Source organism: Colossoma macropomum, unplaced genomic scaffold (genome assembly GCF_904425465.1).
Source record: "Colossoma macropomum unplaced genomic scaffold, Colossoma_macropomum, whole genome shotgun sequence".
Taxonomy (NCBI): domain Eukaryota; kingdom Metazoa; phylum Chordata; class Actinopteri; order Characiformes; family Serrasalmidae; genus Colossoma; species Colossoma macropomum.
In genome coordinates, this window is record NW_023494798.1 from 33,470,510 (window position 1) to 33,484,851 (window position 14,342).

Below are 14,342 nucleotides of genomic sequence, written 5' to 3' on the forward strand. Positions count from 1 at the left end.
ACTTTACACTCTCCAAGCTGGGACTGACTTCTTTGGCACTGACATTATAACATGTTATTAACACTATTTATAATGCATTATATTAACAATTCATAATGTATAATAAACATGGCTATAAAGTGTAATTCAGTGTAATTCTTTTTTATGAATATTTATAACCATGTTTATAATGCCGTATAAATATATTATAACATGTTATAAATGTGTTTATAGATGCTTACAAATGCAACATTCATAGAAAGCGTTGCCGGATTCTCCTTTATTTTCCACTGTTTTAAAAATAATAATGAATATACTTCAATTATAAAATAACACACACGGAAATATGCAGGGACCAAAAATTGTTGAATAAACCGTGACCATGTTATGAATTCATGCAAAAAAATGGCATCTTGTCAAATGAAATTATCTTAAATTTAGTCGATATATATAATATTTTCCATTTTTAAGTTGCAGTCTTTTTATAAGATTGTTTAGCTCATTTCTAGACACTTTTACATGTTTTAAGTAATTCTGTTAAGAAAAAATTGTACTGGCAGATAATTTTGCTGGTTTCAATGACATTTCTTAAAACGAGCAAACTTATCTGCCAATATTGTGAGATAAATTTACTAAATAAAATTCATTAAAACAAGTAAAAAGGCTAAAAAATAAGGTAAATAATCTTAAATTAAGCTTAAAACAATCTCAATAGGAGAAATTTTAGATTTATTGATTATATTTAAGAAAACTTGACAAGATACTATTTTTTGCAGTGTAGTAGTCTTGCCATTCTCCCAACCATACATTCACACTTCAGCATCAACCTCACAATTTATGTTTGTATTAGCGTCAAGCTTTAATCATAAGCCTTCACATCAAAATGAAAACATGCATTTGATCAAGTGAGTCCAAACGTTTGACTGGAACTGTACCCAGACAAAGACTGATGCAAATGTAATCACTAATACACACAGTAGTCCATAAGTAAATGCTCAGAGTCTCTAGATATCTTCTGGTAATGCCTGGCTTTCGGTGTTCGTCTATGCCGAGGTCATATTTCTGTTTGAAGTCAATGAACTCGCAGAGTCTGTTCACATTCCAAGCCTTATTAAGCTGCGGACACACCGAGCACAAGTGAAATTAGCTCTGCGAAAAAATCTGATTCACTTGAAAAGGAAAGGATATAGAAATGGAAAAAAATTATGTCTGGCAGCCGTCCAACTAGAACAGCGGTCACAACCCAAATGTTAAGAAAAGCCACTTTGTCCTTTCACAAAAATCATACCACCTTGGGAGCCACAACATTTTATGTCCATTTTACCATCTTGGCTGTAAATATGTCTCAGTATGTGCTGATGTGGCAGTATAGGCTAAAAATAACACAGACTTACTTTGCTCTGCTTTAAGCTTTAGCTCAGCTATAGCTGCTTTTCTCACATCTCCAGCAGGAAACTTTTCTGTGAAAGTCTCTCAACGTTTGATTTTTACGAAGCTGAAGTCGCTTCTCATTCGCCAGCTTCTCGTTAGAATTTTCCAGTTCCACCTTAAATGGTGCCTGATATGCCAGAATGTAACTGCAGCACCATTTAAGGTGGAACGCGATAGTTCAAACTAGAAGCTGGCGAATGAGAAACTGACTTCAGCCTTGCGACTTTTTACTGTTTGTCAGTTTCTTGTTGCAGATTAAACGTATCAGGAAACCAGCTGGAGTGATTATAAGCGCAAATAAGTCCATTTGTCCCCGAATTATCGATGTTCATCTTAAATCTCTCTCTTTGCCTTTTCGTTAAGGCGTTCAAGACTAGCGTTTACCAGCATTTAAGACCATTTATCGTTAAACTGTGCTGAATGATCAGCAGAGCTTTATTTTACTGCAAAGGAGGATTATTTTATTTTTACCTTAATATCTAATTCAGCCGTGTCTTTTCGACCCCTGAACTAGGTGAGCTTTACTCAGGGAATGTGCAGGACTAAAACCACAAGCTGTGGTATCTTCTTACTAAAAAAAAGCAGGACCTGCTCCTCAGTAAACGTAATGTCAAGTGTTGCTCACACACATTTGCAATAAATAAATAAATAAATAAACAAACTGACTAAGATTAGCTGCTCACTGAACTATATACTCCCTCTAAATTACATCAGGGCTGCCCTTAATTGCCTGATATTTGCTCCACCCTGAAGTAAGTAGTAAGGCAGTAGTCCTGTGACTTTTATGCTGAAAATAAATAAATAAATAAATAAATAAATGAATAAACAGATTTGTGCCACTTCAGCCCATTAATGCTGATTAATTGTTGTTTGCTCTACCTGCTTCTCTCCTCAGGGCACGCACAACATTTACGGTCACTATCCCTTCTTCATGTGCTTGGAAGGCGACACCGGCGAATCCTTTGGCGTTTTCCTAATGAACAGCAATGCTATGGGTGGGTAATGGAGTCCAAACACCATAACACACTGTAATCACTTTAGAAAGCCTGCAGAAGAACACAGCAGTAATCACTGAAGCACAGAGTGAAACAGGGGAGGCGAAAGGCCTGTAGAAGTTCTCCAGCCTGAGCTGCTGTTTTGCTGTGCACGTGCTGCATCCTTGATAACATGTGACATATGTAGTCCATGCATAAACAAGAAACACCTACCTTGTGCTTTCATTCACTGGCCACTTTATTAGAAACACCTACCTTATGCTGTCACTCACTGGCCACTTTGTTAGAAACACCTGCCTTGTGCTTCCGCTCAATGGCCACATTATTAGAAACACCTACCTTGTGCTTTCGTTCACTGGCCACTTTATTAGAAACACCTACCTTGTGCTTACGTTCACAGGCCACTTTATTAGAAACACCTACCTTGTGCTTCCACTCACTGGCCACTTTATTAGAAACACCTACCTTGTGCATCCGTTCACAGGCCACTTTATTAGAAACACCTACCTTGTACTTCCGTTCACAGGCCACTTTATTAGAAACACCTACCTTGTGCATCCGTTCACAGGCCACTTTATTAGAAACACCTACCTTGTGCTTCCGCTCACTGGCCACTTTATTAGAATCCTTTGGCGTTTTCCTAATGAACAGCAATGCTATGGGTGGGTAATGGAGTCCAAACACCGTAACACACTGTAATCACTTTAGAAAGCCTGCAGAAAAACACAGCAGTAATCACTGAAGCACAGAGTGAAAGAGGGGAGGAGAAAGGCCTGTAGAAGTTCTCCAGCCTGAGCCGCTGACATGCTGTGCACGTGCTGCATCCTTGATAACGTGACATATGTAGTCCATGCATAAACAAGACTTGACATTCGGGAGTGGATGCACTCATGTGTTTTGCCTTCTACCAGCGTGCTGCCCCTTTGGCACCGGCAGACCATGATCTTTCACACTGTGACTGGTGTGATGATCAGCTCAGCGTGTGTGTGTGTGTGTGTGTGTGTGTGTGTTTGTGTTGGGGGCAGGATGTTTCATGATTTGAAAAAATGCAAACAGATTAATTTAACTTGTCTATTGCTGTGTTTCTCAGAGGTGGAGAATAAGGAACTACTCATTACAGTACAGCAGTCTTCTTCCTTGTAATGGCACTTATTGATAGGAGGGGAAAGCAAATATTACCCAAACATTTTTCTTATGATTTGCCAAGATAAATAATTTTTGTAACACAGTTTTTTTATGTGGGTTAAATAAATTCAAATAAACATATCAGACTCATCTGCAAATTGCAGTTGGAGAGATTTTACCTGACATTTAAGTATTTAAATTATTTATTAATTGCATACATTTTAAGTATTTTTCATTACTGAGTACTGAGTATAATTCACACCTATATTATTTTATCTGCCTTCATGGTGCCTGAAATATGCACCATTTTGAAGCATGTAAGGCTAAAATACAGCCTTAACATGGCGGTGGTAGTTTTCACAGTGTTATGGCTGAACTCTCAAAACAAACAAGGAGAATTCTGTACTTAATACTTCCTCTGTATAATTTGCTTAACCTACATAAAAATCTGTGTCATATTCTACCCCAAGTGTTTTTCATAGTCATTTTACTTTTACTTGAGTTCACTTTTAATAGTAGCCCTTTTAGCTATTATTATTATTAGTATATTTTATTGTATGTCTTTATATGTAATAAATATTATAATTACATTACTTCCACTCACTGGCCACTTTATTAGAAACACCTACCTTGTGCTTCCAGTAACTGGCCACTTTGTTAGAAACACCTACCTTGTACTTCCACTCACTGGCCACTTTATTAGAAACACCTACCTTGTACTTCCACTCATGGGCCACTTTATTAGAAACACCTACCTTGTGCTTCCAGTAACTGGCCACTTTATTAGAAACACCTACCTTGTGCTTCCACTCACTGGCCACTTTATTAGAAACACCTACCTTGTACTTCCACTCACTGGCCACTTTATTAGAAACACCTACCTTATGCTTCCACTCACTGGCCACTTTATTAGAAACACCTACCTTGTACTTCCACTCACTGGCAACTTTATTAGAAACACCTACCTTGTGCTTCCGCTCACTGGGCTGTTAAAGATGACTTTCCCTCTGGGATTATTAAAGTTATCCATCTATCCATCCATCCATCCATCCATCCATCCATCCATTGTTTCTCTGCTTTTTTCCAAGCTTGGCTTCCAACATGAAGGACCAGCTAGCTTGCTTGTTTACTATTTTATGTCTTTAGAATCATAAGCTTGACAGCTCTACATTAAATCAAAAGTTGTTGCTTATATTTTGAATATAATATTGTGAGTGTCCGTTAGCTGGCTGACCCAGGTAAACCCAGAGGAACATTTTTAAGGAGTTATTACCCAAGGAGTTTTTCAGTAGACAACATATTTACTCTTGCTTGAAAAATTTTATTTTCATTTTTTTATTTTTTCTAGTTTTCAAGTAAATTGGCACTACAGTGGCAGCACTCTGATTCTGACTCTTTCCATCTTTGCAATTTGTAGACGTGACTCTTCAGCCAGCACCAGCAGTGACCTACAGGACAATTGGAGGAGTGTTGGACTTCTATATTATGCTTGGAAACACACCAGAGGCCATCGTGCAGGAGTTCACAGAGGTCAGATATGCTATGCAAGGTTTCTACTGAATTCTACATGTAGTGTACATTAACCATCCATGTGGCTCCAATACAGTTTGAGAATGTAGCTCATCATTTGTGTTAGTAGCCCTCCGGTTCTTCATCAGTGGTCAGTTTCTGACCACGGAGCTGCTCATGGCTGGATATTTTTTGGTGGTGATCCATTCTCAACCTGGCAGTGACAGTGGTGTATGTCAAAACTCTCATACCAGCAACACCCACTGCATTGTCTGTGTCACTGCTGTGCAGAGAATGGACCAGCACTCAAATAATATCTGGACAACAGTGGCCTTGTGGTCAGAAACTGATAAAAGTGTTGAATGGGGTACAGGAGAGCAGATAAACTGCAGGAACAGATGAGATACAGTCTGTAACTGTACACCTACATAGTGGAGCTATAAGGTAGGTGTTCCTGATAAAGTGACCACTGAATGGAAGTACAAGGTAAGCATTTCTAATAAAATGGATAGGGATTGTATATCATGCTGTGTTGTGTGTGTGTGTCTCCAGCTGGTTGGCAGGCCTACCATCCCCCCATACTGGGCCTTTGGCTTTCAGCTCTCTCGCTGGGACTATGGCAGCCTGGAAGAAGTGAAGAGAACGGTTGAGAGGAATCGTGAGATTGGCCTCCCTTACGTAAGTGCCAGCAACCTGGGGCTGCTTCTCCTCCGCTCTGAAATACATGCCTCACCTGCTAGGGCTGCAAACCTCTCACATTTCCATTCAGCTTGATTACTTCTCAGAAAACAGTTCAGTGTTTTTTAAAATCCTGATTTGATCTGATTATTTTGTTTGACAGAAATCAGTACACAAATGTGGAGGAACTGCCTACACGGTAGTGAAAAGTGGCCACTTAAAATGATGCACCAGGGTTTATTTATTTGAGATATTTAAAAAAGAAACTTAGTTTTGTCCAAAAAACATACTTAAATGAATATTGTTATAATTTGTACCAAATTTAATATTCTTGACGAAATCAAAGTTCAGGAAACACTTGCCTGAAAACCAAAACTGTAATACACCACATAATTTATGCTCTTGAATTGGTGTAATAGTGCTGAAGTTGCCTCAAAGGCAATAATCACCATGTTGGGAAAGAGAGCTGAGAGGAGTAGAGGGCTAATTTTAATTTTAAATAATTTAAATGAAATATTAAAAGTTGTATAATAATGAGCATAAAAGACTTCATGGTTTCCTAAAGGCATCTCTCACTGAGTCCCATTGTGCCTCCATTATAATGATGGAAAACAACTCATTTGTTAATATTTAAAGCATATAGATGTGGCTTTGGAACTCATATCTAGCAGTCTAAAGTTTTCCAGTAGGGGGTGCTAGGAGTGTTCAACCTTTAGAGAAGAAACAGACATAAACTTCAACAGCTTATGAACGTATGTTTGTAGTACCATTCAGAAACAGCCATAAAGGTTCATTATCAAAAGATAGTTGCTCAGTTTTTCATTAAATATTTTCATTAATTCTAAAAATGGTAAGATAAAGACGATACGGAATGCTATTGCAATGGATAACGTGTTTCACTGTTTATCTGCTGCTCAAACTGCTTGAACACATCTGTGCTGAGTAGCACAGCATTTTTAATCATTCAGATTATTTGTTAAGCGTTTGATTTTGATACTTCATTGTAGACCTATTTAATCTTTTGCATTAAAACTAAAGTTGCCACTTTCTACCATTTTTGGAACTTTTAGGTGGTCGGAGGTTTGGTGGATATTTTTACCCACTTATTTTTACCCCTACTTTTGCTTTCGAGTGTCCCCTTGCCCATTTGAACTAAGTTACAAGGGGTAGTGGTTAAAATCTTCCCTCTGAAATGAGACCCTCAAATAAAAAGAGCATCACTTCATTAACAGCTACCAGCGCTGCTCTGTAGGCGATCCTGCCAGTCTGCAGTGACAGCAGAGGAGGGTAAAGTTCAGCTCCTCACTGCTGGGCTTTAGTTACATTTAGGGAATCATATGCCTTCAAAGAGGGGGGCAATTATTTATTATCACCCACCCCTAATTCTTCAGTGATATGAAGCTGAAGTCAGATGTTCACCAGCTTCTTGTTCAAATTTTCCCGTTCCACCTTAAATGCTGCAGCAGCTCTGATACCTGAGGTCCCAGAATGTAACTGCTGCACCATTTAAGGTGGAACGGGAAATTTAGCTACTGAGACATCAGCAAACTACTCATGATTTTTTATGCTTGTTATGAAGAAATTGACCATAATATATTGAAACAACATTAAACTAAGATAATACAGTGGTTATTGCGATTTTTAACGGAGAAAATTCTCACATTTGTGGATTTCTTTGGTCTCTTGTTCTCCATCTTGCCAACACTCTGTTTGGAGAGTCTCTGAAAAACCTCCATTTGGAGCGTCATGTAGCCCTAACACTTCGCCCTACCCCTCTATCTCACATCAACATGCAAAATGGAGGGGTAGGGCTAAGTGGTAGGGGCGAGGAGTGAAATGGGATTGGGCCTTTTATTCTAAAACTGATGCAGTTTTAGCAAATTGCCAGTTTTTCCAAATTCTTCCACAACACAAGCAAGCGATTTGGATTGGTCCCTCTACCGTCTCTAATAAGGTGAATCGCATTTCAGGAATAGTGATAAAATATGTAAACATGTCACACACAGTGTCTGCAGTGTCTGTGACGGCTAATGTTTCGGCTGTAATTGCTGTAAGAAGCGCTGAAGGACAACGTTTGATGTGATTTAAATAAAGAGGGCATTAGCGCGTCAAGCTAATATGTCTCCATCTGATTAGCATTTGCGAGGAACTGGCAGGAGCACCTCACCATCTGCTGAGGCTTTATGAGGGAGTGCCTTTGCCAGCGCAATCAAAAGCAGACAGAAGTGCCGCTACCCTACTCGCATAAACAACAGGCTTTGACCGCTCCATACATCAGGGCGCCGAGGCCTACGGCAGCAGCTAGGATGCTAATGCTGGGTGAAGGAGATAATAAGGACAAGCACACTCATTTGTTTTCCTCTATCGCCTGTTCCAGGACACCCAGTACACCGACATTGACTACATGGAGGATAAAAAGGACTTCACGTATGACATGGTCAAATTCAAGGACTTGCCTCAGTTTGCTGACTACATGCATGAGCAAGGGCAAAGATACATTCTCATATTCGTGAGTCATTTGTATTATTTCTGCTGCAGGCAGTAAACAGTTTTGCTCGTACACCAAATGTAGCTGATCCTGCAAGACATGTTTGGTGTCTGAAGTTTGCTTCTGTAGTTTTGCACTGGATATACGAGGCTAATGTAATATTAGTATCGTCATCATGTGGTTTATGACACTGTAATGCATGACATAATATTAGCCTTACACTTTCTATTGTTCTCAAAGGGGAATACAGCTTCTCCCACCTGTCCTACAACACCTGTGCTGGTGTGGTGAATGACAGTTAATGGGGAACCTTTGTAATCAAGATAATAACTTGGGTTTTGTGTGTGACAGGATCCTGCCATAGCCATCAGCAAGAGAATTAACGGCACATACGAGGCCTATGACAGGGGAACTGAGGTTGAGGCCTGGATCACTGAGGCAGACGGAACGACTCCGCTGATTGGAGAGGTAAATGCTGTCAAAAGTCTGAGGACACCTTTTTTTCAATGTTTAATTTTTATTGCTACTTTCCAGTTACGTAAGAAAGAATACCTCTACAGCAGTGGTCACCAGACCTCCTCCCCCTCCTTTCCTGCAGAGTTTAGTTTAAACTTGTATCTAATGTGCTGACCCGCCCCTTACTTACCTATAACACATCTGATCCAGCCAATCAGGGAACTAGGCTCTGCAGTAGATCTGCAGTAGACCAGTAGATCTGCACTGAGTGCGTTTACATGCACTTCCGATAACTGCAGAAAATCAGACTTTGTCAGTAATCCGATCAACGCTTTTACATGTACTTGGGTAATCAGATAATGGGGAAACTCTGGGTCTACATGAATCAGACAGTAATCAGATTTCTGCTTTGCAACCAGCCAATAAACTCACAGAAGAAGCTGTGTCATAAATATGTCATGACGTGGCTTTTTCTAAAAACATCGCGCCGCTTTGCCTGAAAATATGAACATACATCATCTAGAAGATGAGGAATATTTAAATCCTTCATTTCGTCAAGCATGTATTTGGTTTCAGCGTCGCTCCAAAAGTGTTTTGCTGAATCTCACTGCTCGCTTATTTCAGGTACTGATGCCTGTTTTCACAAATATGCAGACTGAGAAATCTGAAAGAAATCAGAGTAAGAGTTCACATGCACTGAGAAGTCTGATTACTGAGCTAAAATCCAGCCTCTTTATCGGATTTCGTAATCAGATTTCTAGACCTTACTGTGATCTAAGAAATCAGAGTGTGCTGTTTACATGACCATTTGAATAATCAGATAACTGCAGAAGTCAGATTATGATCTGATTAATGAGTGCATGTAAACGCACTCAACGTTGATGAAGTAAATGTGATGTAAATGCAATTACAGCTCATTTTCAGCTCCACATTCATGTTGATATGCACTGCTTATCAAACGTGTTTTGGGGTAAAGATGTTTACCATCTATTCCATCTGAAACCGTTGGTTCTGATTTAAAGTCAGAAAAAGTACCTACAACGGCTTTGTTAGCATAAAGCAGCAGTGTGATATTATATTATGGGTTTATTATCATCTACACTCAACTTCATGTCTAAAAAAGTCTCTTATCTTGTATGAAGAGGAGCTTTTGCTTAAACATTTGTGCATTTTTTTAAAGTCTTTCGGCCAAAAAGCTAATATTAACACAAATATTCATCTAAATTACCATCTCTGGCTTTGATAAGTGATAGGATAAGTTATCAACAACCAACAATCATTTGTATTAAAAATCTGTTTAAAAAACGATGCGTCTGCAAACCTTTGAAGGCACATATGGTGTTTATGGTTAACATCAAAGAGACAATGTGCCTTAGGGTTGTAAAACTATGGTCAAATCTTGTTTGATCTTCACGAAAACTTACAAAGAAGCGCTAAGCCTGCCATCTGGTCATAACCCCAAAGTAATTCCATTTTATGAGGCTATTTTCCATAAAACTTTGATAGGCATCGAAAAGGTACATCAACAGATATAACAATAATAGGTGGATCAGATAAAGACTTCACATGGGCCATTAAAGGTCACACACATGCCAGCTGCATGTGTGATAAAAACGGAACAAATGATCACATTCCTCCATCAGATAGTTTATCTCCCTGAGCTCTATCACACACGTAGCGCTCGGCAAGCGTGATTTTTCACTTGATTAGGCAGGGACCAGCGTTTAATCGCTTTTTTACGGTTTTATTTCGGGTCAACATATGCATTGATTTCGCATTAGGCTCTGATCTCATGGTGTTTCGCCTCTGGAAGTGATTGCAGACGGAAGGACGGAAAAGTGTGTTGAGCGGCGAGAGGAAGTGACTGAGGCAAAAATATCAAAGCTGAAAAAAAAGAGAAACAAGGCCACTCGTGTGTTTTTTTTGTGTGTGTTCTGATACGTGAGCAAATTGGACATAATGGTGAATCAAGGGCATTCGGCACAAAGCTTACTGTAATGCGCTGTTGCGTGTGTTGCGCGCTTGACTGGATATGAATAGAAAAGAGCAAAACCCGCTGCGGTTAAAGACAAGTGAATAAAGAGGCAGAAGAGGACAGAGAGAGAGAGAGAGAGAGAGAGAGAGAGAGAGAGAGAGAGGTCGGGGTAGAGGGGGTAAAGAGGGGAGGGTTGAATGGGGTGCGAGGAAAAGAGACAGGAGACTTTATTTTAGTCAATTAGCCTCGACCTTGAGGGCAACACCTTTCTGCCAGAAGGTGTTACTGTATCAACCTATAAATCTGCTGTTCTGGAGTCTAAACCTTTTTCTATCATCTCTATGTGGGGTGCATGTATAAGAGAGAGAGAGAGAGAGAGAGAGAGAGAGAGAGAGAGAGAGACACTCATACGTCCCTGGTGTCTTTTTAAACTAGGTGATCTGAGAGGAGTGGTAGTAAAATCTTCATTTTGCCCTCATTGGAGTCGTTTCTCTGTATTGAGTAGGAACCAGAAAACCCATTTATGACAGATTAAAGCGATAGTTTGGCTAAAAATCAGGTTCACAGTTTCCCTCTTATCCCAAATGTAGTCAATCAGCCAAGACATGTTTGGTGTTTGAAGTTGAGAGGGGTCTGACTGCAGAGCTACAGAGCCTCAGATTTACACCTGCAGTTTCACTCCAGCGGTTTCAGGCCAGCATGCGCAGTAGGTCAGCGCGATTGTGCCATGTAAACAAAGTCCTTATAGGAAAGTTGAGTGTTACGAGTGACGGTCATTTCACCATTCATCACCATTCATTTCAACCAGTGCCCGGTCTCCTCATTTATGTCTCTGATGTAGACAGCGACTGTTTGTGCTGGTTGTATGTGTCTCCATGCATATTGCCATTCAGGAAAGGAAACCGCTGCCAATATATGAATCAACCACTGGTAACCAGTTAAACCATAAGCCAAACACCTTACAAAACCATCAGAAACCAAAAGAAACACTTAATGGTTTCTATGAATTTTTTAAGCAGGGATACTTTCAAAAAACTAAGGTTTGTTTTAGCCTAAAACTTAATATTAAGCTCAATTTAACCCTGCTTGAGTTTTATTCCTGCACTTGTAATGTAAGTGTACACATAAAGCCCCATATTAAGGGTAAGTTAAATAAGCTATATGTCTACATAACCAATTACCCAGGCCACATAAGCTGCATGCATTTAAACCGAAGTCTGTTTTAGCCAAAAGTTTAAAATATAACATTAGCCCAACGCAGATTCATCACAAATATTGATTAGCCTGAAACTCTCTAAGAAAAACTAAAACAAGTGTCGGCACATGTGCTGAATGACACTGGCTTGAACCTGCTGGCGTGAAACTGTGGCTCTGCAGCTCTGCAGACAGATATTATTGCTGAAGTTTGCTTCTTTAGTTTTACCCTGAAGCTACAATGCTAATGCGGTAATTGAAAGCTTGTGTACACCAGTTACCATGACGCTAACTTCATGCCTAAATTATCATACACTGACTGGCTCAGGTTGTTAAGTAATCTCTAATGAACTTGTTCAGGTGGTTTCTAAGACTAAATGACATACTGTTATTTACAAATGGACAACAATGAAAGTACGTCATGTAGCCAACAGTAGTAGCAGCTAGCCGTGGGCAATATGACAAATGTGTTGTTATTATGTTAATTTATGCAGCAATACACCTTTCTGAGCGTATCATAGTACCTTAAGAACACGGACTATGTTCAGTTACACAGTGAGCATAATTAGTCTTGTTTAATTACAATTAGTGCAGCACGGTTTGTAAAACATACATATACATACCTCATCTAAACCGCTTATCCTTCTGGGTCGCGGTGGGGTGCTGGAGCCTATCCCAGCTGTCATTGGGCGGAAGGCAGGATACACCCTGGACAGGTTGCCAGTCCATCGCAGGGCAGACAGACACACACACTCACACCTAGGGGCAATTCAGCATGTCCAATCAGCCTGACTGCATGTTTTTGGACTGTGGGAGGAAACCGGAGTACCCGGAGGAAACCCACGCAGACACGGGGAGAACAGGCAAACTCCACGCAGAAATGACCCTGGTCACCCGGCCGGGAATCGAACCCAGGCCCTTCTTGCTGTGAGGCGACAGCGCTACCCACTGTGCTGCCATGTTTGTTATTATTTCTATGATAGTATTTTTAAATATGGCATTACATGTTCCTTTTTGTCTATTCCAACTTATTAAGCCTCAGAAAAACTGAATATCATGATACATATTGTGTATCGTGAAAATGTCTGAAAGTATTGTGATACAATAGTTTTGCCATATCGCCCATCCCTATCAGCAGCCACCTCAAAGCCTGAATTTTCTATTTGTCCATTTTACTACTGTCTGAAAACCAGTCTGTTTATTAACCTGGGACGCATTGAGGAGAGGGTGTGGTGGTCTAAGCATGCAGTTTGCTCAGCGCTATTTGGTGTACAAATGCTTCCATTACTGTTAGTAACACTACAGGTGCAAACTTCAGACTCCAGCCTCACCTCGGCCGATCGACTATAAACGTAGTACAAAAGTATCCCTTTTAGTCGGAATCTGTTTCCTCCACACACGCTCTGTGTCAGTGATACATTTTGTATTTTGTGCTGTGGGCAGGTTTGGCCTGGAGCAACTGTGTTTCCTGACTACACCAAGCGATCCTGCATCGACTGGTGGGTTGATGAAATCGAACGGTTCTACAAGGAGGTGAAGCATGATGCAATCTGGATTGTAAGTAGCCCTGCAAAACCCAAACACGCACAGCCTGCACAGCCCTCAGCAGCCGCTTATAAACCTCATACAACATTTAGACGCACCAAATCCACCAGAGTTTAGCCTCTTTTTTATGTTTTATTAACTCTGTTATTGTTGTTGTTGTTGTTTATTTATTAACCCCTTAAGGTTGATGTAAGGAAGTGGCTGTTTAATCTGCTCTTCTCTGTTAATCATGTGATTTCAGTGCTGCTGCTGTGTTTATTTTAGCATCTACAACACTTTTATAGATCTTATTGAAGATGAAAACACGAATAGGAATTTGATTTGATTCTTATCATCACTTTGATTAAAAGAAACAATAATAAGCACGTACTGATCTGAGGTCAGATTCAAGAAACCTTCCTTGAGAAGAAACTTGCAAAGATTCTGAAGACAAAGACTAAGAAGTTCATAATAATAATTAATAATAAATAATAATTCAGAATTATTTTGTTAAGGTTTTCTTTTCTGTTTTCTTAAGAAAATCTTCATTGTTTTCTTATGTTGGCTACGTTGCTTTTTACCATTTACCATAAACGATTCAAGATACAGTTTGAATTTGTATTGACTATTGTTTCTGTTATTTAGTTTAATTTTTTGGGTTTTGGGTTGAGGTTAAGGTTTGGGTTAGGATTAGGGCCAGGGTTAGGATTAGGTTTTGGGTTGAGGTTAAAGTTAGGATTAGGATTAGGGCCTAGGTTACAATTAGGTTTTGAGTTGGTTAATGTTAGGGTTAGGATTAGGGCCAGGGTTAGGGTTAGGATTTGTGTTGAGGTTAAAGTTAGGATTAGGATTAGGGCCTGGGTTAGGATTAGGTTTTGAGTTGGTCAATGTTAGGGTTAGGATTAGGGCCAGAGTTAGGGTTAGGATTAGGGCCAGGGTGAGGATTAGGATTAGGTTTTGTGTTGAGGTTAAAGTTAGGGTTCATATT

At 39.7% G+C, this 14,342-nt stretch overlaps 1 protein-coding gene across 2 annotated transcripts in view; it reads left to right on the forward strand.

The window, feature by feature from the left end:
• Positions 1-14,342, forward strand: part of si (sucrase-isomaltase (alpha-glucosidase)) — a 120,769-nt gene that overhangs the window by 17,378 nt on the left and 89,049 nt on the right. Inside the window, exons 8-13 of one of the 2 annotated variants that reach the window (XM_036584998.1) lie at positions 2,306-2,405; positions 4,948-5,060; positions 5,592-5,717; positions 8,095-8,226; positions 8,557-8,673; positions 13,274-13,387. In XM_036584998.1, the coding sequence (XP_036440891.1) occupies positions 2,306-2,405; positions 4,948-5,060; positions 5,592-5,717; positions 8,095-8,226; positions 8,557-8,673; positions 13,274-13,387 (702 nt within the window). Of the gene's footprint in view, positions 1-2,305; positions 2,406-3,031; positions 3,068-4,947; positions 5,061-5,591; positions 5,718-8,094; positions 8,227-8,556; positions 8,674-13,273; positions 13,388-14,342 lie in introns of those variants that run through there. The other variant, XM_036584999.1, reaches the window with a different exon arrangement.